Here is a 24,508-nt window from a genome sequence, read left to right as displayed (position 1 = left end):
ACCATAACTTACGACCTCAGGGGTGAGAGTCACTAGGCACGCTGAAGCCACTAGGCCAACACTGCTCAATACATGTAGTGGAAAAAATATTCATTCAAAAAAAAAGTTCTTAAAATTTTGCTTTTACCTGGATTATCTAGGTTTAAGTTCTGCGAAAACAATATTGTTTTTGTTGTTTCATTTTTCTTTTTTGGCACAAAATTAATAATATCCATGATAAAGGCATACAATATCTAGATTTAAAAAAATAAAAGAAGTTTTGAGTATGATACATGTACTAATAGCAATTAACCTTATCATTCAACTAAAATAACATAAAATAGAAAACTATAACTACAGCTCAACTATATATAAATACATCAGTCTATTAAATCAAATTGATCAAGAAATGTTTGATCGACACCCAAAGCGGTGCCCAAACTCTCGCGTGTATTCTTTTGCACATCACTCTCAAAGGACGTGCGACTTTCCTCAGTAAATGACAAGCTAGGGCTTATTAAATCTGGCAAAATGGATCTCATAACCTTCTCCTCTTCAATACATTTCTCTTCCTGTTCAATGAAGCTCTCTTTTGTTGGTATTACACTAGCTCTGACTTTTTTAAACCGATTTATAATTTTTTCAATAGAACTAGTTTTTTTTATCAAATGTGTATTCATCTTAGGAGTGCCCATACTTTCAATGCTTTGTCGTGCTGATGTTGTTGTTTCCTTACTTAAATCTTTTAAATCTAATTCTGCATTAGATATTATAATTTTAATTGTACTTTCAGCATTAGCAATGCCTGGTGTGCTAAAGTTACTGTTATTATCTAATACAGATATGCCAGATAGTTCTAACGGACTATTTTCTTTCATAATAGATAGTTTACGGCCTCTTGTTCTTGGTATTGACCGCCTTTCTCTGTTTTCATATAGATTCGGAGATGAATAGCTTCGTGTTAAAGCACAACTCTCTACTGAGACTCCAGAGTCATAATTGAGTGCTGTTGATTTAACATTTGCTGGTCTTTCACTGCTATATTTATATTTTTTTGAACTACTAGTTTTCTTTGTAGAAAATAGTCTCTGAATTTGCTGTTTTGTAAAGCCAGATGTGCAATCTGCTATGGTTTCATTACTTTTGACGTGCGAGACCACAGACACATTACTGTTTGAACTGATTTGATTATTAGAGTTTATGTTGAATGATATAAGGCTTCTCATAAAGTCATCCTTTGGTGGGTGAAGACTCATAATCAATGGCTGTTTCAAGTTACTGACTGTTCTGTAAAAACTGAATTTCTGTTTTGATGCAATGAGGGGTGTAAATGTTTCAAAGAAAGCATGGCAATCTGTGCCAGCTTTTAAATTTGATAAGGATGGCCCAGTGAGAGTCCCAGGATATGTGTCTCCAAAACCACCATCAGGTAGTGGCAATGGGACAGATGGTGGAGAATACTGAAAACAATGAAAGCAGAATCAAAATTATTGTATTTAGAACCTAAAAAGACCAGTGAACCAGGTATTGTTTATTTCTCTCCACATTAGTTATTACTTAAATGCTATTTTATGAAATTAACAAACATAACTTTTAGAGAGGATTCAAAGTTTCAATAACACTCAGTGGTGAAAATAAGTATCATATCCCTGTGTTTAATTATTTTTTTTCAATTATAAAGTAAAATATGTGATTAATACTAAACAAGGCATCTCCAAATTTCTTCATAAAATTGCAATAGTAGGTCAATTAATTACAAACAAAAAGGTGTAGTGAAGATTATCTATATACCTCTATTTTTTGTTCAGCATTTGATATTCTTTCCATAACAGATTGAAGGCCAAGAGAAATTTCATGATAATTCATTGAACCTGTTTGTAAATACTTAGTAAAGTCATAAATCTTATTATCAACTTGAATATTTTTTAAAATAAACTGTATTGCTATAGTGAAAGCTCTTATTAAATTTGGAAAATTAAGAATTCCATTAAAATCTAAATTCTTTAAAACACAGGCTTGTTCCACATTTACTTGACGCTCAAGATCTTGTGTATTTATTTTATCAGATTTGTTATAAGATATCATATAGCTACTTTTTTCAGTTTGACCTGTATACCTCATAACAACTATCTTTGTAAGATCTGATGTTTTTTGACATAACTCTAAAAAAGGGAAATCTTTTCTATATTGTTCTTCTAATTGAATAATTTGGCTATCAGTGTATGCTAACCAGTCATCAAAAATTGAACAATCTTCCTTTACATTCTTTATGTTTAAAATGATTTGCTTAGTTGTCTCATTTGGTTTTTCATGTTCAATATAGTTATCTACTAAATTGTTAATAAAATTCTGGGCTTCTGTGACTTTCTTCTCATTTTCAACAATTTTAGTACGTAATTTACTGGCAATGTCCATTATGATCTTTTGTTTATTTAGATGATCAGTTAATTTGAACTGGATAGCTTGTGTTTTCTCCTCAACCATGTTTTCAAAAGTAATTTTGTCACATCCTTTTTGTTTCATATCATCAACCTCCTTGATTATGGTCTTTTGACAGTCATTACCAATATGAGTAATAACTGTTCTTATTGCCAAGGAGGACATTTGAAATATTAACACAGTAACCTTATGACAACTGGGATTAACAAAATACGATGACATGACTGGTGTTAATCCTTTATTGCTATAATTACACACAAATATGTATAGTTCATTCCTATAGGCTCTTTCAGCTTTAGAATCGTATAAAGGCCACGTCAATTTCGAAGCACCTTGTGCATCAACAATTGTAGCGAGATAGTAAGATAAATGGTTGAATAAGTTTTGTGTAGGTTTATCAAGAGAATTTTCTTTAAATAGAAGTCGGGACAACTCTGGTTGCATAGGCTTCGCTTTTGATAACATACACAAGTTTAAAAACGTCTCTTTTCTATAATGAGTTGTTGGCATTTCACGCTGTGATCTAGACATTTTAATTTTTTTAAACTTCACTATACCATAAGATTGATAAATAATAAATAAACAATTAAAAACAGTACACTTCTATGTGTGCATGATTCAAACAACTATTCATCAAATTCAAATTTCTGACACAACTAGCCGTTATGTTTCTCAGGTTAAAAATGTATTAATAGTGCTTTAAATACCTACTAGTGCTTACTCTGTATTCAGTCTGTGTTGTTTGCAAACAGTATCTTATACGTTGAGGCCTAATTTATAAATCAATCAAATTTCCGATTGATTTCAATATCGTAAACACTGGGATACAGACAATTTATTATTCATCCAATGAAACCATCTATCTTCGTTTCTCGAATAATTAATTATCTATAAGATTTCGTAAATGGAAGAATTCATTTTGATGAACACATAGAATCGATGACAATTGACAAATGACAATCTACACTTACAGAACTACCGCATGCGTAGGTTAGGCTACCACGCTAACTGTTCCCTGCTTGGTTTAAACTTTTGGAAAATACACGTGTTTTGCTCAAAAATGTTTTTGAATATATAAAATCCTACGGAATTATAATTCATTTAAAAATGGTAAGTTTGACAAAATTAAGGGCAGTATAAACTAATAATATTTACAATCACAATACGTCGAAGGTGTTGTTTAATTTAAAGATATGTATTATCATGCTTAGTTCCTTTGTATTTCAATACATTTTAAGTGTTTCTTGCTTGTTATTTACTAAACGGTCACAAAAAATACTTATTTTTTCATGTAGATCTATTATTTGTTTCACGAGTAAATTATAACCTATAAATAACCAAAACAATTTTACAAATTTTAAATTATGACATTATGAAGTAACGTTTTCATACATAACGTAAACTTTTAAGTACTCCATTTATACCATGTTCAATAGTTTTTGTGATTTACAAAATTGGTAGTCATGAGTAAAACAGCCATTGTCTCTGCACTCAATATCACCGATTTAAGAACTAGTTTAAACAAAATTATACATCACGTAATGAATATATATATTTTTTTCAGAGTAAACTATATATCCTTTTTGAGCATGCTGCTGGCTTTGCCCTATTTCGAGTGGCGGAGTTTGAAGAACTTGCAGCCTTTCTGCCTCAGGTTGAAGAATCTGTAACAGACTTACAGAAATTTAATTCTGTTGTATCTTTAATTGGATTCCAGCCATTCAAATCTGCTGTTTCAGCTTTAGAAAACATAAATGCAGTGTCTGAAGGTAATTTTATATGTTCTTTGAAATTAAGTTATTTAGTATGTTAGAATTTTGTAATGTATATAGGAGACCCTTCTGAAATTGTATTATTATTAAATTAAAATAAAACTGCCAATCTTGTATTTTGGTGTATTATACAGTAAATTTGATTGTTTATGAAGCATTTCTATAAAATGCTTTAAATTAATGTGGGAACTTGTTATTGTCGTGATCCTTGTTATTATGTGTGGGATTTATTGTCTATGTTAAATTTAACATAGTCAAAAATATTAAATAATATTTTTTTTATGACTATTAAACCAGGTATCTTATCTGAAGACCTAAATCTTTTTCTGGAGGGTGCACTGCCTAAGAAAAAGAAGAGGAGTAAATGCACTCTAGGTGTCTTAGATCCGAAACTTGGTGCAGCAGTTAGTGAAGTATTGGAAATACCATGCTCACATATTGGTGCTGTCCCAGAATTAATAAGGGGTAAGCATAATGTGTACTTTGTAAAGTTTTGTTGTTGTGCCTTTGTAGCAATGAGTTTTCTCTCAATTGGTGTTAGGTTAATAGTGTATGTGTATTTTGAAGTTGTAGATTTATTAAATTAATTTTAAAAGTATATGTCTGACCAACATTTTTTACAGGTATAAAATTCCACTTCCATGCCCTTATCAAAGGGTTAACACTTAAAGCATGCTCTGTTGCTCAATTGGGATTAGGGCATTCTTACTCTCGTGCTAGAGTGAAGTTCAATGTACACCGAGTAGATAACATGATCATACAGTCAATAGCACTGCTGGATCAGCTTGACAAAGATGTAAACACCTTCTCAATGAGGATTAGGTTAGTTCTCTGTAAATAGTATAAGCTAGAGAAATGTGATCTCAATATATTTATTACAAGTATAGTAAATACATTGAACATAGTATAAGTACATAAGTAAAATTATGCATGTTTGATCTATTGAAAGTTGTTTATAACTTGCAGTAATAAAGCCATGCAATATTATGACTGCAATTAAGGTAATAGGAAAAAAAGAGTTCTTTTTTCCTAATCTTTTGTTGCAACAAAGAAAAACAATAAATCTCAATAGTTTTAAAACACTCTTTTTACGTAAATATAAGTTTTTTGGTGCTATTGTATCAAGTTAAACTGATTTATTCAAATTTGTTATATAGAAACACAAAAGGCAGTAATTTTTATACTAAATCTGCAAAGGTATTACCTAAATTCTAAACCTAATTTCAGAGAATGGTACTCTTACCACTTCCCAGAGCTTGTGGCTATTGTCCCAGACAACCATCTCTACACAAAGTGTGCAGAATATGTCAAAGATAGAAAGTCCCTTACAGAGGAATCTCTGGAGCCATTAACTGAGATACTTGGTGATTCCGAGAAGGCGCAAGCAATCATTGATGCTTCTAAAATGTCAATGGGAATGGATATATCACCAGTTGATTTGATTAACATACAAATGTTTGCTGGAAGAGTTGTTTCACTAAGTAATTATAGGTATGGTATAATGTCAGAATTTCTGGTCTGTAAAATACATATAGTTTCTTACTTATAATACAATTGAAGACGACTTAGTAAAAACATACTTTATAAAGTGCTAATTCCTAATGGATTTAAATAACAATATTGACTTTTCACCAATATCTGCATGTTTGATCTACTGTTATTTATCTATAATCAGCAGTAATAAAGGCATGCAATATAATTGCAATTTAGATTTAAAATAAACTACATGTTTATATGTTATTTTTAATCTTACTTTGCTACATTATAAATTGTGTGAAATTAAGTCATGATCTCTTAAATATGAATATAACTGTCTTCAAATGTAATGACTTATAATTCATTATAATTTAAAAATATTTTGATTTAGGAAACAAATATCAGAATATCTCCACACGAAGATGAACTCTGTTGCACCAAACCTAACAACGCTTATTGGAGATCAAGTGGGAGCTCGGTTGATATCTAAGGCTGGCTCTCTCACAAATCTAGCCAAGTATCCTGCCTCCACATTACAGATATTGGGTAATCTTTTCAAACTTTCTACCTAGTTTATTATATTCACTACATTAAGCTACTCAAATTTGTTCTAATTATTGAAAGGTTTTATAAAAATCAATATGGGGCCATCCACATATTATTTAGCCCTATAGAGGCTTTTTCATTGCAGTAAATCTGCTTGGTAATACTTGAACAGCACCCTTATCCCCTTAAACATAATTGACTATATGAATATTTGTATAATTGTAGGTGCTGAAAAGGCGTTATTCAGAGCATTAAAGACCAGGTCTAACACACCAAAGTATGGTCTCTTATATCATTCAACATTCATTGGCCGAGCAGGGCTCAAAAACAAAGGCAGAATCAGTAGATATCTGGCTAATAAATGTTCTATTGCTTCAAGGATTGATTGTTTCTCTGGTAAGAATAATAGCAATTGTAAAGCAATATGAATGAATGTTAAAATAATTGAAATTATGATTTGCGTTGGTCTGATGATAAAGCGAAGTGATCGTCAAAAAGTATCTTACTTACATGAAGCTTCATGCCCAATTGAATCATCATCTATGGTAAAATACTTGGGAGTGATAATACTGCTTGATTGTGTTTAACTTTTATTAAATTTTACAGAATGTTTTTATTCCTTCTTTTAATTAAAGTTAATTGTAATTGTATCCACATGATTATAATTTCTAGAAAACCAAACAACTGTATTTGGCGAAAAACTTCGGCAACAAGTAGAAGACCGTTTAAAGTTCTATGAGACGGGAGATATTCCTATGAAGAATATTGAAGTTATGAAACTTGCTATGGAAGAAGCTGGGCAGCAAGCATTGGAGGTAAGTTTTAAACAAAAATAAGTGTATCAATGTGCTGTTTCAACATAGCTAATATTCGGGTTGACAAACTTGTTGGAGGCTTTATGTATTTGTATATTAAGTAACAACTATCACATCACATGAAGATATATATAAATAAAGATGTGTCCTAAAACAATATTCACAAATATGCTTATGTATCAATCTTACAATGCTTATGTCATAGAATACTGATGTTTTTCTTGCAGCCAAAAATAAACCTATTTATTAATAAGTATTAGATTTAAATGACAATATTATATTAATTTTGTTTCATGTATTTCCAGCAATAAATAATTTCTGTAATAGATTTTGTTCTAATTAGATTGGTTTTTATTAGGAGGAAACGCCCAAGAAGAAGAAAAAGAAGAAGAAGGACAAGAAGCAAGAAGTGGAAGTGGAAGCTATGGAAGAATAGCGTAATAATAGTGCACTTGATGAATGATTTTATTAATTAGGAAGTAGATGACAGTGGCGGTGGGTTATTGTATACAGGATTCAAAGTAGCCTATGTTGTCTGAACTTTTAACACCTCTATATTTGATTATAATTAGGTTTAGGATATAATGTTTGGGTAAGAAATACTTTTATATGTTAGAATACAATTAATGTTGACACTTAAAAAGATAGCAATGTTTTTGTTAGCACTATTGAAGATATTTTCATACTGTGTGTTAAATTAAGTTACATTGTACAATAAGTATATTTTAGTGTAACATTTAATAAAGTGCCTATTGAAATATGAATTGGTTTTATTTACATTTCGGGGCAGTAGCAGTTAGCACTTAGAAACGCTCATTCATACGCGCAAGCGTCGTCTTGCAGTTTGCATGTGTCTAGGAATAACAATCTTTGTTTGTTTTTCTGGCCGCATTCTGTCAATGTTATGTCAAACGCCATAAAGTTACATCAAAAGTTCGAATTGCAAAAGCGCTATATACCCAAAAAAAATTGTTATAGTAACAAGTCAGGATTACTTAATATGATGTTGAGTATTCTTAAACTTTCTAATTTTCCGCGCATTTTCTTATTTTGTTCTTTCATAAGAACCTCCTGAAATAATGTTGTATATCATAAAGCATTAGAATAACAAACACTTTGTTTCTGAAATATTTTGTATTGATAGTTAAGCCAGGTCGTCTTTCGGGTCCGGTATTTAATTAATAAGTTTTAAGAACTTACTTTAAAGTTACGTATATCTATTAGTATAAAGTAGGCCTTGGCCTTTCTAAAAAAATAAATGAGATACTATCAAAAACATAACAAGTCTCTCAACTCAGTTCTTCTACTGTAAAAGTTGAGAGTTGTGATGCATGGTATTAATCAAGTCGGTAAATTTATTCCGTCAATTTTACGATAGAAGAACTGAAGTCGAACTGAATTTTAAAAATTATATTTTTGATGCCACGTATTTTAAAATTACTATTAATGGCGAAGTGTAAAAATAACTAAATATTGAATGTAAAAGTAGATTAGAAATATTGAATCTGAATCTAGATTTTTTGTGACCCATCAATATCTGTCAATTTATTGACTGTGTGTGTGATTGATTTGGATGAGCACTCAGAGTGAGATATTGTCAGTGTTGATATAAAATAAACCGTACGTAAAGTATTTTTGTGATTATGCTTATTACTTATTATTTTTTTAGTACAGATTACGCATTTTGTTTTTGTTTCGCTTAATATAGCATTAAGGTAAGTTAAAGTTAAGTAAAAGCCTTCCTTTGATCGTCTACGAAACACGTCTACTCCGAAGAATGATATTCAGACTACTGACGATATTAAAGTCTATATCTATTGAAAGTTTTGTACGACCAGTTGATTAAACATATGTTGAAACAGGTATCATCCCTATCAGATTTCTCCGCACATTTGTATTGTCATACTAATTTAATTTTCATTAAATGTATAGAAAACTTCATTAGGCTAGATTCGAGTAAATATGTAAAGTATGGTGGTAAAGCGTGTAATAAAAAAAACAAAATATATTCCCATATATTTACTAGGCCGCCGTAATAGCAAGCGTGTTAACACAATTTATTTTAACATTAATATTTACCGATGCCAATTGGGTAACGAAGAACTTGAATATATAGGGTATAGCTATTGATACAAGGTGTCCCTGTTTGCAGAGACGACACGTGTCTTTTGAACCCCCTGTAACTGCTATTGGTCCTAGTAATGTACCGCATTTTGTACAAAGCAACGCCTGAAACCAAAAGATTTTCGAAATTACTTTTGTATATAAAACGCATTCACTTGCGTTAAAACAGTATTCCATACATTATATAAAAATGGTCTTATAAATTTGATAAAAAAGACTGGAATTAAGGTCTATATCGGAGAAGCCGTTTTTCTTAAGGTTTTAGACAACAACGTCAATTAATCTCTCAAATTTTAGCCTGTAAGAGGGAAATATACCTGACACTTATCCGAACAATGAAACAGCCTATCCTGCAGCATGAAGGCAGCTCCGTGAGAGATGAGAGCATCCCTCTCCATCTCTCCCAGCCTCACTCCTCCTCCACGCCGTCTTCCCTTCACGGGCTGCCTTGTACGAGCATCCACTGCGCCAGTTGTACGGACCTTAGGAAATTTATTTACATACATAAGAAATATAAACAAAATATCAGTAGATGGTATGCCTTTCCCAGTATTATTTTATATTCGATATATGTAGTTATCCTTTGTCGGCTGGCCTTCATTGATGGGGCCCATCCATTGGGGGGATATCAGTAAAAATCGTCACGTTGTACTCAGTTTAATTTTTATAAACTTCGAGATTTTCAACGTACTCAATTACACATTGTAAGGCCACTCCTCTCTTAGGCGAGAGGGAATGGTTTGTAGTCCCCCTGCTAGCCCAATGCGTATTGCATTCATACATAGAACATAATATCTCAATGCATTTATAATATATTCACTAGTTTTTCGGTGAAGAAAACGTAAGAAAACCTGCATACAATTAAATAAAAATTACAATTTTTTGAGCTCGCGGCCTCTTGGCCAGGGGGCCTGTGGCATTATGACTCTATTAGAGCCATCACACTCACAAAAAATAAGAGTAGATACCCAAATTGCTTATCAATTCACTGATATATAACATTTAAGCTGTAGTTCAGTAGTCCCATCTACATAATCTTAATATCTGGACAAGATTTCTACAATTTCTAACAATCTGGAATGGAATGGCTGGTGGAATGGACAGACATTCCATTCGAATTTTAATAGACCTATGTCTAATTTAATAAGTAAATATTTAATAGTAATAATTCTACAGAAACACATAAAATAACAATAGTCAAAATAATTTATAAAAGAATAATAATATTTTTTTTTAAAGAAAAATGTTTAATTGTGTAATGCGTGTGTGCTGTGGTTGTAATCGGCCCTGGCTCAGTATTCTGCTGAGGAGCAGAGTTGTTCCACAGCCCTGGTCATTCTGCCAGAGACCACAGCAGCTAGTTTGCGCCTCAGAAATACATTCATTGCGCTTAATAAACATTCAGAGAAGACAAGAATAATGTACACATTTAGACCACAGAAATTCTGAAACGCCTTTCGCTTACCTGCCACTTGTCAGAAACCATATGCCGCAGCCGTTGGTAGTAGACCAGCCCAAAGAAAATATCCGCTACCATCTCCCGGCCATCGACACCACTGTACACCCTCTCTGTTCCATAATAGTTATAACCCCCAGCTTCTAAAAGCCTTCCAAAGTAATTGATTGCGGTATCCTTTTCGTTAAAACGGAATGGAGTTGCGTCGTGTACCTTAAATTGTAAAAAAATATATGCTGATTCTTAACTATTGGATAAAAATTTAATCAATTTTGCCTGTGATTATATTGATCATGTCATGGAGGCAACAGTTTCATGAAATGATCAGGCTATAAAATAATAAAATGTCTTTTTTTTTATAGGAACGGGTCCAAACGGGCTGGAGGCTTACCTGAAGTAAAGTGATATAGTACATGGACACTCTCAATTCCAGAGGGCTCGCAAATGTGTTGCCAGCCTTTTAAGCAAAACGCACTAACTATAAACCCCGATGGTTTAGTCACATATAATACAGGCAAACAATACGTACAACATCTTAAAATCCATGAAAAAATTTGTCAATAAATTCACTTAACAAAAATGAACATTAAATAGGTTAGAATATAGAAAAATATGAAAGAAACACACAGACTTTACCCATTTTTATGTCGATTTTACTTATGAGAAAATAGTAACATTTTGACTGAAATATTCATGTACTTACATGTCCATGTAAACAAGCCGCTTTGCCCGCCATACACTCGATCATCATAGCTATTGTCATTCTTGAAGGAAAACCGTGAGGGTTGAACAGGATATCTGGGATTAAACCGGATTCCGTAAAAGGCAGGTCTTCAGCCGGCCATTTTTGCGAGCAGATACCTTTTTGACCCGCTCGAGACGCGAATTTGTCACCCACTGTTGGGTTACGCTGTAGAGATAGAAAAGTTGAGTTTATAAAATATAATCGCGTTTTCAGTTCATTTGATTCTTTTCTTGTCTCTTGTCTGCTTTCTCTTAGCCCAAGAAACTTTTCTAAAGGAATGTTGTTACAAGATTATTAGATAATGATACAAATATGTTATGATTATTTCATTTGAGCTCGTGATTTATAAGTAAAACCCAAATGTTGACAGGTTACGTAGTATTGTAGTATTTTGCAGGTTCAGGGTTAGACAAAGTCCTGCCTGTCCCCTTATAGCATACAGCTGAAGAGACGGTATTAAATGTTCTGACCAACTGGCCCATGTATGCATACGTCGGGTATAACACTGAACTAGCTATGGGAATAAAAGTAACAGAGACGAATCTGAAGGAAATAAGGTTAAGAGGCATCTTTCTGGAATTTTCTGTAAATGTCATACAACAATTTGTTAAGGTAGTAGTGTTTAATCATCCGGGTTACCAATACCATTTACGTAAGCTATTTAATACCTCCAACGACTACATAATCGGGAAATTATCAAGTAAATATAAAATAAAAAAATAAAATATGAATTAGTTCTTTTCAAGTTATCGTCATAATATTTATTATTAACACTATTTTACTGGTTATTTAAACTAATAATGAGCTATGATACTTAAGAGTTAAGACTAAATTTATTGTGAGATCCAGAAACAAGACTTAGCTCGGCGCTATGAATTCCGTATGTCAAATTTCAATCAAAATTCAATGTTGGTCGTACAGGACCTTGTGTATGTCAAAAATGCAATCAATGTGCACGTACAGGACCTTCTGTATTTGAAAATTTCATCAATTTTTAACGTACAGGACCTTCTATATATATATTTTAAAATTCAATCAATGTTGCACGTCCAGGAGCTTCTATATATCAAAATTTTATCAATGTTGCACGTACAGGACCATATATATTTTAAAATTCAATCAATGTTGCACGTACAGGACCTTATATATTTTAAAATTCAATCAATGTTGCACGTACAGGACCTTATATATTTCAAAATTTTATCAATGTTGCACGTACAGGACCTTATATATTTTAAAATTCAATCAATGTTGCACGTCCAGGACCTTCTATATTTCAAAATTTTATCAATGTGCACGTACAGGACCTTATATATTTTAAAATTCAATCAATGTTGCACGTACAGGACCTTCTGTATTTCAAAATTCAATCAATTTGATTGACGTACTGGACGAATAATACAAGCATAAAATTTATACATAGATCGTTTATAGTATATATGAATTTCGAACCTGTATCCTCAACATGACAACAGCCTTCTTACAGGCGCGAGGCGAGAAGTCCCCACAAAGCCTTACACTATCCACAAAGACCTCCTCTTTGCCATGGTATTTGCTTACTATGTACTGACTTCTATCACCATCGAAGAAACTACAAAAACAGAGATGACTTGAACAAGATATGCACATTGATGTAAATCGTATGAAATGTCTTGTTAAACACGAGAAAGTTGACAGTTACTTTGTACAATGTTTACAGATGACAGTTATTTTGAACATACTAAAAACGGAGCTTTTTGCACTTTTTTTATTTACTGTTACATCATCCAGACTAAGTTGTAGCCGCCTCGTCACGTGAACTTTAAATTCTTTTTTTTTGTATTATTTTTATTTGTACATAATCTTGTACATAAATGAAAAAAAAATTAAGCGACTCTTATAACGGAGACTATGGGAATATTTCACACAGTAAGCAAAAGCAATGAGCCTTACAGTTTCATCCGCGATAATTCCTGATCTTATAAATCCGTATGAACTATTGTACAGTATTACTTTTTAATAAGGACTAAGTACGATATAATCGATCAACTAAAGTCGCTTCTATTCCGTACCAATAGAAAGGGTCCTCAGAATTAACTCTCGCACCAACGGCCGGCAACCCATCCTCGTCGATATAGGCCGCTAGCTCGGATTTGCTCGGATCTCGTATAAAGTAAGAGTTAACATTATCCAGCTCGATAAAGTTTGATTTATATACAGTGCCGGCTGCGAAGCCGCGCTCATGGGCAGATTTGTTTATGATCATCGCGTCTTCCATGTCATAGCCCTGAAATGTTCTGTGATTTTATCTTACGCGTATAACCCACCAACAGGTAAAATCTATGCTTTTTAATTTATAAATTTGCCGATATTAATAAATATATGGTTTATTTGTTTACTTTATTTACGTAACTTACCGTATAAGAAATGACAGCGATAATAGCATTGGTTCCAGAAGGAAAGTCGTCTAAACTCAATAAATCGTGATGTAAGGGTCGGAATAGGGGTGCGCCGCCGGTTTGCAGCCGATACAATTTGGTTTCGCCATTCGTCTTCCAAGTGTGTATGGGTGTACCCATTGTTTGCTTACCCATTTGGCATTGGTACATGTTTCTGTAAAAGCATTGTATGTCCGTTGTTGCCATAATAAACAAATTTGCAGTAAATAAAAAATATTAAACTAATAAAAAGATAATAGTACCGTGAGGATTGAAGATATATGTATTTTTTTAATAAATGTGTATGTTGCCGAATCTGTATGCTTTGCGTATACCTATATCTACTGATAAAACAAATTATGTAGGGTAGACAAAAAATTACATAAATTTATATTCGAACACCCTATTCATTTTAATATAAAGAAACAGTAAAGAATCACATATTGGTGTAGTACTGGAGCCATGAACTTAGTTAAGAATGAAAAATATTTATACCTGGGTGACTGATTACAATCTGGCATTGGGACGAGTTGAGCCAAATTACTCATAAACGCCGATTTTGATAGTTCCAAATGTGTTGTTTTACCTACGAATTTAAATTATATATATAGTATTCTTGCGTCTCCATATAAGCAGTGTACGATATAAATAAGCGGTATAGTAATAAAATGGTACAGCAAAAGTAGCTTTAGCAAAGTCGCTATAAGGAAAAATTGGTATATGAAAATTCAGTAGATCTGAGCCAGTAAAGGAGAAAAACTGTATAACAAAAAACGCTATACTATTTAAAATTAAGATATAAGGGCATGTGAACGACTGTGAATCGTGGCTTTTTTATATTTATCTACATATAGCTGGTAGCGCTCGACAAAACATTGGTACATAAAGAGAAAAAAACAAATTTTAATGTAAAAAGCACTTAAAGGCGAAATGACGAAAGGAAAAAACATCGCTTCGAAAATTATAAAATCAAACTCATATAACATCGGACAGATTGGCCCATTGATTTTAAATTACACGCTATTTCAATATCCTAAAAGCATATTTTTTTTATAATCAATTTTTTTGTAATTAATTTATAAATATATTTTAATTTATACCAGCAGCAACTAAACTTTACTAAAATTCAAGTCTAGTGTTACGCTTAATTACAGAAATTAATTATTTTACATCAGGCAACACAAAATGTATGTATGTCACATCAACCAGGGTTATAAACTTTTTTTAATTAAAAACTTAACAGGACTGACATTTTTTTGACAAGATCCCGAATTTTTTTTTTGAAAATTAAAACCCGAAAGGCCTTTATATATTGGATATGCGTTATTTTTACCTTTGATAATTTCTGTTTGCGTCACAGCAATATCTAAATACAGTTGTTCCATAGTGCCTATCATTTCCAGTTGACCAGTGGAGAGATTGATCACCGGTCTCATCATCCTTGTCTCATTGGTGAAGAGGAATACGCCCGCGTATTGTGAAGTTGTCTGTGGATTGTTGACTGTTAGAGTTATTAAGGTACCTATTGGTTGAAAATTTAATTAGCGAAACAACCAACACGTTCAAAAATATTATTTGTTAATCCTCAATGGAGTATAGGGACTGACTAGAAATTTAAACTAATTGTAGGTATTAAATATATATAGATTTTAGTCTTTTTAATTTGATATCTTAAAAACTACTAAACTGATTTAGATGACACTTGAAATGTACCTATTGAAAACTCAATTATTATCAATTCTAACACTACAGGACAAACTAAATCTTTTCAATGTCGATTAAATGGCATTTAAGATTGAAAGAAAACACTTTTTACCGGATTGAAGCTATGTATTATTATAAACTTATAATTTTACATAATTTTAAATTTCTCTCGGCGTTTCGCGTGCTTTACAGCGTGCGTGAATGTCAAAAAATATCACAGCTGTAGAGAAAGTTCTGTTATCTGTATTCATTTCCCCGAAGTTGATATCGACTAAAAGATGACGGGTTTTTGCTAAAATGACTCACGATGTCCTCTGTTTTCGCGGATTGTTTGTCTAGGGGTTTTAATTTGGATATTATTGGACCCAGGTGTTTGATAATTTTAGGCCATCTTCTCTATTGAAATTGAAATTTCAATGGCTCCGCGTACTAATCTTGGGAAGAATTGTTTTTTTTCGCAAGTACTTTCGGTTGGTCAAAGCGTACGTAGTGATAGGCCTATCTAGTGTGTGTTCACAGACTGCTGATTTTGTGTGTCGTCTTATGTCCGCAATGTGTTCTTTATATGTGTAAAAGCTATGTTAACAAAAGACAATACTAGGCATTTAAGATCTCACCTCAAGTTTAGGTATAAGCACAATCTCCGTACTTATAGGCACGTCTTCCCCTTTAACTTTGAGTGTTCGGAGATAGGCAACGGACTTTGCCGCTGTTCCCTCATCTAAATAACCCTCTAAACGCCCATCTAGGAACACTGGGTATTTGTATACGTCATTTTCTAAAGGAGTCTGGGATACGGAGCTTATGGGTTCCATCCCTGGAAAAAAATTGTCTTTGAACTACATATTTTATAAGAGATTCGCATATAACGAACTCAAAAACTACTAGAGTTATTTCACCATTCGAATACTACTTGTAATTGATAAATCAATTACCGAAATATATAAAAAATAATGTAATATTTATTACTCGTTAAAACCGAAAGAAAGAAACCTTAAGCAAGAAAGCCTTAAGAATTTTCTTCCTATTTAGTAAAACAAAAATTTAGGTTTGAAGTCTGGTATAGGCTGCAGAAAGAGAACTGTCGTAGTATTCGAGGCAGCAGCAATGCTAAATTACTTATGTTGAATACGTAATTATAGTTAGACAGTATTCGTACTTAGTACGAAAAACTGAAAAGTAAATATTTGTGAATAAATGAAATGACGCGTAGCAAATTAGGATTATAATCGTACAATCGCCACGCCTCTTTCTTCATGGACTTTAAATAAATTCTAGATAGTTTTAGAATTGCCTAACGATGAGAGATTCTAACTTACCACACTTTTCTAAAACAGAAGGTAAAAGCCTTGTTTCCTTTGGATCTAAATGTGTCGTTACCTGAAAATATTTTTCTGAATTACCTCATTTATTTATTAAAGTTTACCACATAATACATAGTACTAAATCCACTGTGAATTTTAAAAAATCTTCCATCTAAAATGTATGACAATTTAAGTAAACTAATTTAAAGTGTTACAAAAAAATATTAAAATATAAACAAGATCAAACAAGCATACAATAAAAATACCAGAAATTTTGGTTAAAGCAGAGAAACAATTATTTTTTAGCAAAACAGCGAATTTGGTTGGAGACACCCAACAATGATTTCTGTAAAACCGATTAGCCCATAACCGAATATATCCAGCTCGGATGAGCACTGTTCAATCCGTTAAAATCGGACTCCTAGGTTTGTTTTTGTAGTAGGAATTTAGAAAATATTTCTCATTTTAGACCCAGATAATAAATAAGGGACGAGAATTTTAACATACCTATGCAATAGGTATCAATTAAAAATACAGCAAAAACACGATGTCTATGAAACTAAAAATCAAGTAAATTCTTAGATCTTTCTAGTTATAATTCCGTTCTGCAATAAAAAATAGTTTATTGGATTAGATTAGTATAAATAAAATTGTATGTTGTGAAGTTTTAAAATGAATATAAATACCTGCGCTGTAGCAGTAAGATGGTTCAGCAGTCCACATGGAGCTCCATCAGGCGTATGAACGGGACACACGAAGCCCCAAGCGTCAGGCAACAACTGGCGAGCTTCCGTCGTTCGCATTTCCAAAAAGAATGAACCACGATGAATCGCTCTAAGAATAATAAAAGTATTAGAATTCGTTAATAATTTAGTATTTGGTTATCAAGACTGAGTTTTAATAAATAAGACTAAATATACGTTTTCTATTCTAAGAACTAGCGAAATAAACAAGAGGTTTCCCTTTAAATTATAAAACAGCAGGAAAAAACTTTCAAAAATTTAAATACGACGCAATTTAAAGAGTTATCAGCGGTACAGATATTGAAAGAATTATATACAAAATGGGCTTAATCATTTAAGGTTGATTGAGAACAATAATTAGCTATAGTAAGTGTCCAGTCATAATACTCAAGTATTCATAAATTTAATTATGTACAGGCATACGATTATAATCGTTATATCTACAAAAACTGTATGCAATGGTTAGTATACAAAGAACATACACTACATTTTATGTTAAATCAATAATAAACGAAATTAAATAATTATTTTTATACACAGAAATCTCTTAATATTAATTAGTATGTATTAGCGTAGGCTTTATGAGTCACAATTAATATATAAAAGTAGCGAATTACGAGGTAGAAGATAAAGTATCAAAAAGAAGATTTTCAAACAAATTAAAAGACTGAGCTTGTCTGATATCAAGAGGTAAGGAGTTTCAAAGCAGGTTTCATGAATGGGGGTTTCAAGAATTAGATTGTCAAGGGGCAGATCAAAACTACCACCAGAGAGGAACATAAAATTTTAGAGAGGAGCACTAGCAGTAATAATTGTTAAAGGTCTATTCAGAAATCTTTTTTTCTTATGTTGCGCAATAAATATAAGACAAAATCACACACCTGAAATGCGACATATATCTCTGCCGATTAATATTCTCGGCGACTATAGTGAGTCCCTTGTACTGCGGCAAGTTGACGTTGTTCGAGGGCGCAGTGCCCGTCGATATGAACATTTCCATTCGCTGTTCCAACGAACCGGACGCTTTAATTATTTGATGGATTTCCGTCTGTGAAAGGAAATACAAATAAAATACTTTGACGTTAAAAATCTTGTTTTGAGACTATGTATATTTTAAGAAAGCACATTTTAAACGGATTGAAGCTATGTATTATTATTATAAACTGGTCACCGTGACCACGCACGCTGTAAAGCACGCGAAACGTCGGAAAAAATTAAATTTAAAATTATGTAAATAATTATAAGTTTATAATAATAATACATAGCTTCAATCCGTTTAAAAGTGCTTTCTTAATGTGTAAAAGCTATGTTAACAAAAGACAATACTAGTATATATATTGTACGAGGAATTTTAATCAGATACCCGAAGTGATTGAAAATTATTCTGTAACGAAGACTATATAGGTTATTAAGTTATGACCGAATTAATACCTAGTCTTTAATAGAAATAGAACGAAACGTTATATTTCCTTATACTAAATTCAATTTCTGGGTAAAATAATCAATGCTTTGAAATTAAAAACATGACTTACTCCTATACTCCGTTCCCCAAAATTCCGTTTGAGAAAGCCATACTTCATCATGAGAAGCAGATTCTGCATTCGTTCCTTCAAAATCTGCAAATACAACTGACCCCCTATTTGCAACTCTTGAACCATCACAGCATCAGCACCTTCCACCTGATAATAAAAATACAATAATTTCTTCTGTATAAACTTTTGTCATTAAATTAAAACAGCAAATTCAGTAAAACAGTAGATAATTTTAGGTAGAAAAATCAAAATATAATTTATTGATATAGGGAACTTAATTGTCAATCTTCTTAATTTATTGCTAGTTCTGTAATCAAGGTACGAGTAGAACTGGCAATAAACTCTCCGTCAAAACTTTTTTACAAAGTCCTAGCATGCACATGCCACCGTTACATAATGCTCCTCATCACAGTTAATTATTGTAATTAAATAAACATAATTATGAAATAAATAAGAGCCGAACGTTTCACCTATATCAGCAAGGCGCGGGAAATACAGCAGCATTTAGATTACTGGTTAGTCAGTTTTGTAATTATGTGAATAAATATGTTAGTATAGACTTAAAAATACACTATATTACTATTGATTTCAAATATTGAAACACAGACAAGATCTTTAGTTTGTTCTCAAATCAGTCAATAATTGATTTGGGACAATAAAGATCCGAAACAATCATCTTTAGTATTTGTACGCGTACACGTTTCAATTCAAACTTCTTTAGTAAACGCGACTTTATTATAATATTTAAATTCCTCGCCTTCAAATACTCTCAAGCAGTGATGGTCTGCTAGAGTGCTGGTTTTTGTAGTGATAGTGTTTTGTGTATCTTGCTTTAATCAAATATAATACGTAACAAATTTGAGAAACTAAAGGAGTTTAGTTTAAAAGAACTCGTTTTTTTTGACAGCGGATGAAATTTAGAAAGAAACGAACAAGTCACTGAATTTAGATTTATCATTTACAAATCTGGGTTCATAATTTAAGTAGAATTATTTAGTTAACTACCGACAGACCCGACAGACGTCCTGTCTTAACTATGAATATTGATTTGGATTTGGTATACATAATTTAAAAAATATTTCACAAACAGTGATTATTATTCTAATGCTTTGATATACAACATTCTTTGTTTGTTTTTCTGGCGCGTAAATAAATAGTTTTGTTAGTATTCCGACACGGTAACAGGCGACATATAGCTAGTCCACGGGACTGTAATTATTTTATATGTATTTTATCAATATATATAAATGCTTCGATCGGAGCATTTGTTTTAAACAATATTAATTTTTCTAACATCCTCTTTGACGATATTTGCAGGACGCATTCTGTCAATGTTTCGTCAAACGGTTACATGAAAAAAGTTTGAATAGTAAAGGCGCTATGCACTGAAAAAAAATTTGCTAACGCAACAAAAGTATTCTTAAATTTTCTAATTTTCCGCGCAATTTTCTTATTTTTTTCTTACATATCCAACCGTTCACGCGTGATGCCGTGACCAAGGGAAATAGGGATTCATTATTATATACATGTATCTATAGCACTCACCTTGCACTTATTCTGAACCAGGTCATACAACTTCTGCGTCATATAAATAAGGGCATGGCACTTATCCTTATAGTCGTCTAAGTGTATCATAACACAGTGTTTTAATAGAAAATCGGTGGCCTCCAAATCCTCTGCCCAAGGGGGTAACTCTGTGATTTTAGCTCGGAACATTTTGCCGACATACTCACGACACTCCTCCATTGAGTGGAGACTTTGTTCGTGTAATTCGCGGAGCATATTTTGAACACAACTGTAATATAAAAAATAAGGGTTTTCTAAACTGTTCAAACAAGCTACAATGAGGGAAATAAATAAAATTATTATTATTAAAAAAGAAAATATTATTTATAATGAGTGCACGTGAAATTTAAAATCGCAACGGGCACATATTTTATAATTCATGTCTTCTATCATAAGACATGCATGTTGTTATTAAAAATCTTTTGGTAAACAGTTGAGATACGAACGCGAGCTCTAGGATGGATCTTCGCTTAAAACATGCTTAAATATTGTAAGAAAAGACGGAAATGTCATAGTTCGTATTTTTGTTGATATTCAGTATATTCAATACTATGGCCTATGGATTATGCCATACTTAGGCCCTGGATTCAATTGCCAGCGCAGCAATTATTGCTGCGGGTGTGTACAGAAAGTTGATATATCTCACAAATAAAATAAATTAGTGGCGCTACAACCTTTTTAGGTATAGGGCCACAGATTTCGTGATCATTATTCAATCTAATAGGCAAGTAGGTGATCAGCCTCCTGTGCCTGACACATGCCGTCGACTTTTTGGGTCTAAGACGTGTCGGTTTCATCGCGATGTTTTCCTTCACCGTTCGAGCGAATATTAAATACTTATATATCTCATAAAAATGATGATCCCAATTAGGCTACAACAAACTACTTCCATCGATTGTGATACTGTATCAACTAAGGAACACTAACCATCGTGAATAACGTGTTACGTATAATTAAGTATTCAAAGATAAGTGAACGACAAAAACTATTTCTCCGTCTTCAGGTTTTGCGATATCAGAGAGTATAGTTAATTTTTTGTTTACAACTATAAACTTAGTTTTTGTTTTATCTGACCTCTGGTCTATAGTGGGTTAAGAAAATACGACAAGGAATATTACATTCTAGACTTTATGGGTTGAAAGATAAAAACACTTACTTAACATAGTATAAATCATTTTTCTTTCCATGTAACAGCAATCTATATATGTAGTGGTCTGGCCAGTCAACTAGACACTTTATAATGAGTACCAAAGGTGCATAGTACATAGTTTTTCGATGCGAAAACATTAATTTACAAGTGCCATTTTGAAGGAAGTGAAGAACATTGTTCTGAAAGAAATATATATATTAATATACCAAGAATTGATTTGCCGTTTTCAAGCCTAGTCAAACATCTGTCCATTGCAAAGTAGATCATCATAATAAAGTGAAATAAAGATTCAATTACAATTTTTGAGACTGGAATATTAGTGTCGAATGCATCAGCTTCCGACAGGCATTCGTAATATTACCTCATTTTTTGTATTAAATGTAGGTTACACAAAACAATTTTTAAAAAAATACAAAATAGTACTAAGTCAATCTCGACTCATAATTGCTTCAAACTTGATTGATAAAGATATGAATGGGAACAAAGCAAAAGAGAACTACAAAACATTAATTATTTGCATACACATTGATTTAAAAAACAAACAACCAAATTGCAATAATATTACTTATATAATTTGTTTAACTGCTATTTAATAACTTACAGTAGCTGTCTGATCTGCTTTCACACTTCTTACAAGTACACCAAACTCGGTAAACAAGTTACCTCGACCTTTCCAACCAGATCTCTTGATTGCAACTGGGTAATTTCTTCTTGTAACTAGCAACATTCTTGCTAATCGCTCATGACCCTGTAAAATATAATTCTTTACAATACTGTTGTTCAGTACAAGATTTGACTTTGTGCCTTAGTGGTTGTTTTGCAATGAAGGTGAATTGCCTAATTTAAAATTGATTAATATTTAATGCTATTGTATTACTTATTTTAAGATAGAGTATTGTTTTATTAGAACTTTCTTTACCTTTACTATGAAATAGCCACCCCACTCATCTCCATGCTCCATGTGTTTAATAAGTTCTTCTGGTGAAAGACTGTCTAAATGGCACATTTTAGACTGAAAAAAATATTAGTAACAATAAAAATGTTTCATAGTTAATTAAATAAGTTAATATTTTTAAACATTTTTTTCTTTCTTAATAATTGTCTACACTACTATAATGTAATAAGAATATAAAAGTAACTGTATTATATGTAATTAGCTTTGATTTTAGAGTGCATTCATTGATTCAGGTAAGAAGATAAGACATATGACCTTTTTGATATAAAGAAAGAGGAATGAATAATAAGTCAATTGATACTTCACAAAAAAGCAAAACATGTCTCTCATTATGGGTTCCGGTTATTTATAACATATTTAAACTTCATAAGAAAGCCATTATTCTTACTTTTAATATAATTAACTATATATTTGCCTTAATACCTTAATCATAATAGGTAGCTGTCCAAGAGACCGATCCAGTGTTACAACATTGTCTGAATATTGTATTGTTAATCTAACTTTAAAATCTCCCTTATATGTAGCAGCCCTCTGTCTACATTCAGTTGGCAATACTCTCTGGTTTTTAACACCAACAACCTCCATTGGAACACTTGGTTTAGAGAAAGTAGCATCATCTATTTGGATTTTTACTCTTTCACCAGATGGCATTTGAAATTGAACTGGTATTAAATTCTCTATGGCTGCTTTTAATCCATCTGTGAGCATATAATTAAAGGAATCTATGTGAGGAGCTCCCAGGCATTGTAGGTACTAGAAAAAAATTGATAAAAGTTAATGTCTTTAGATGAAACTCAAAGCACAAGAAATATCTTTAAGTACAGTTATGTATGAGAATTTAAATCAAGCAGAAATGGTTTATAAAAACGGTATAGATAAACAATAATAAAATAAAGAAAAAATGGATTTAATTACATATAAGGAATTAACCAGTTATAATTTACTATGTAAAAACATTTTATTTTCAAAAAGGACTGTCAATGTTATTAATAAAAGGGATGGTGTATATATTTCAAAATTGTATACATATACATATGTGTATAAATCTAACCAAAATTACTGAAATTATTTTGTCAATATGAATTTGTTATACATTATTAGTAAAAAAAAGTTACTAAATAATGTGGAAAAATAATTTAGACATACTTACTGGGTTAGCAATTTTTGGGGGCTTACTAAAATCAGGATTACTAGTATATGCCAAAGTTGGCTGTTGTAATAGCTTCTTTTGATTAAATTTATCCATTTTATTGAAATATTTCGACCATTCGGTTGTTTTTTAATAGAAATTGTAAGAAAACAAACAGTTTCGAATATAAACACGTGTGCTTGACACTTGACATACACACTATATTATTTATCCAACTGTCATGTATCAAGTGATATTGTCAAATTGTAGTGAGTCACGAGAAATTAGTCACTGTTGTCACTAGAACCTGGGGCTGGAGAGGCTTTGACAAAATCACTTTTCGAAAGACGTTACCGCTAAAAGAATTTGTATGAAAACGATATATTTAGCTTACGCTTTGTCACGTGACTATTTACACATACGTATAGTGTTAGTGCGTCACGCATCGAAGTGTTTTTGTCTGAATCCCCTGGGCGTAAAGATAACTTTCGTGGGCTTTGAGTACACCTCAGTACTGAATTACCATTTTTGTTATGTTTAAAACACTGATGCCTTATTAGAGTTCGAAAGCAATCATCTTAATACTTAATAGGAAAAATAAATATATATATGTACAGGGTCTCCCAAAAGTCGACGTCAAGTCGAAATTTTCTCAT

The 24,508-nt window shown here is 32.1% G+C and overlaps 3 protein-coding genes across 3 annotated transcripts; 1 reads left to right on the top strand and 2 right to left on the bottom strand.

Annotated features, from left to right (window-relative positions):
* Window positions 1-271: 271 nt before the first annotated feature.
* On the bottom strand, window positions 272-3,051 carry LOC123714348. The gene is made up of 2 exons (XM_045668573.1): window positions 1,771-3,051; window positions 272-1,439 (listed from the first exon to the last, which is right to left on the bottom strand). Exons 1-2 carry the CDS (start codon window positions 2,947-2,949, stop codon window positions 360-362), a joined length of 2,259 nt encoding a protein of 752 aa, XP_045524529.1. The 5' UTR covers window positions 2,950-3,051; the 3' UTR covers window positions 272-359.
* Window positions 3,052-3,396: 345 nt separating this feature from the next.
* On the top strand, window positions 3,397-7,787 carry LOC123713674 (nucleolar protein 56). Its single transcript, XM_045667478.1, has 9 exons — window positions 3,397-3,528; window positions 3,983-4,187; window positions 4,488-4,655; window positions 4,814-5,012; window positions 5,418-5,681; window positions 6,058-6,212; window positions 6,438-6,608; window positions 6,885-7,027; window positions 7,386-7,787. Exons 1-9 carry the CDS (start codon window positions 3,526-3,528, stop codon window positions 7,461-7,463), a joined length of 1,386 nt encoding a protein of 461 aa, XP_045523434.1. The 5' UTR covers window positions 3,397-3,525; the 3' UTR covers window positions 7,464-7,787.
* A 1,252-nt stretch (window positions 7,788-9,039) lies between these two features.
* Window positions 9,040-24,058, bottom strand: LOC123711851 (DNA-directed RNA polymerase I subunit RPA2). Its single transcript, XM_045664693.1, has 20 exons — window positions 23,874-24,058; window positions 23,147-23,476; window positions 22,688-22,780; window positions 22,370-22,516; window positions 21,775-21,947; window positions 20,598-20,847; window positions 19,053-19,199; window positions 18,402-18,568; window positions 17,464-17,611; window positions 16,793-16,853; window positions 16,091-16,290; window positions 15,103-15,256; window positions 14,265-14,355; window positions 13,749-13,944; window positions 13,404-13,618; window positions 12,805-12,943; window positions 11,311-11,517; window positions 10,617-10,820; window positions 9,469-9,633; window positions 9,040-9,256 (listed from the first exon to the last, which is right to left on the bottom strand). Exons 1-20 carry the CDS (start codon window positions 23,967-23,969, stop codon window positions 9,050-9,052), a joined length of 3,390 nt encoding a protein of 1,129 aa, XP_045520649.1. The 5' UTR covers window positions 23,970-24,058; the 3' UTR covers window positions 9,040-9,049.
* Window positions 24,059-24,508: the final 450 nt, after the last annotated feature.

The sequence above is a fragment of the Pieris brassicae genome, chromosome 1 (assembly GCF_905147105.1).
Source record: "Pieris brassicae chromosome 1, ilPieBrab1.1, whole genome shotgun sequence".
NCBI classification, from domain to species: Eukaryota; Metazoa; Arthropoda; class Insecta; order Lepidoptera; family Pieridae; genus Pieris; species Pieris brassicae.
The sequence above is the reverse complement of the archived record's forward strand: the minus strand, read 5'-3'. Positions and strand labels throughout refer to the sequence as shown.

What these genes read in the sequence shown, in the direction of transcription:
- LOC123714348 (XM_045668573.1), bottom strand. Translation starts at nt 2,949, where the DNA reads ATGTCTAGATCACAGCGTGAAATGCCAACAACTCATTATAGAAAAGAG. An exon ending in ATGCTGAACAAAAAATAGAG is followed by an intron (nt 1,440 to 1,770) that starts GTATATAGATAA and finishes CATTGTTTTCAG; the next exon opens with TATTCTCCACCATCTGTCCC.
- LOC123713674 (XM_045667478.1), top strand. An exon ending in CATAAATGCAGTGTCTGAAG is followed by an intron (nt 4,188 to 4,487) that starts GTAATTTTATAT and finishes CTATTAAACCAG; the next exon opens with GTATCTTATCTGAAGACCTA. An exon ending in CTCCACATTACAGATATTGG is followed by an intron (nt 6,213 to 6,437) that starts GTAATCTTTTCA and finishes GTATAATTGTAG; the next exon opens with GTGCTGAAAAGGCGTTATTC.
- LOC123711851 (XM_045664693.1), bottom strand. Translation starts at nt 23,969, where the DNA reads ATGGATAAATTTAATCAAAAGAAGCTATTACAACAGCCAACTTTGGCA. An exon ending in TTGGGGAACGGAGTATAGGA is followed by an intron (nt 18,569 to 19,052) that starts GTAAGTCATGTT and finishes TTCCTTTCACAG; the next exon opens with ACGGAAATCCATCAAATAAT. An exon ending in AGATATATGTCGCATTTCAG is followed by an intron (nt 17,612 to 18,401) that starts GTGTGTGATTTT and finishes TATTATTCTTAG; the next exon opens with AGCGATTCATCGTGGTTCAT.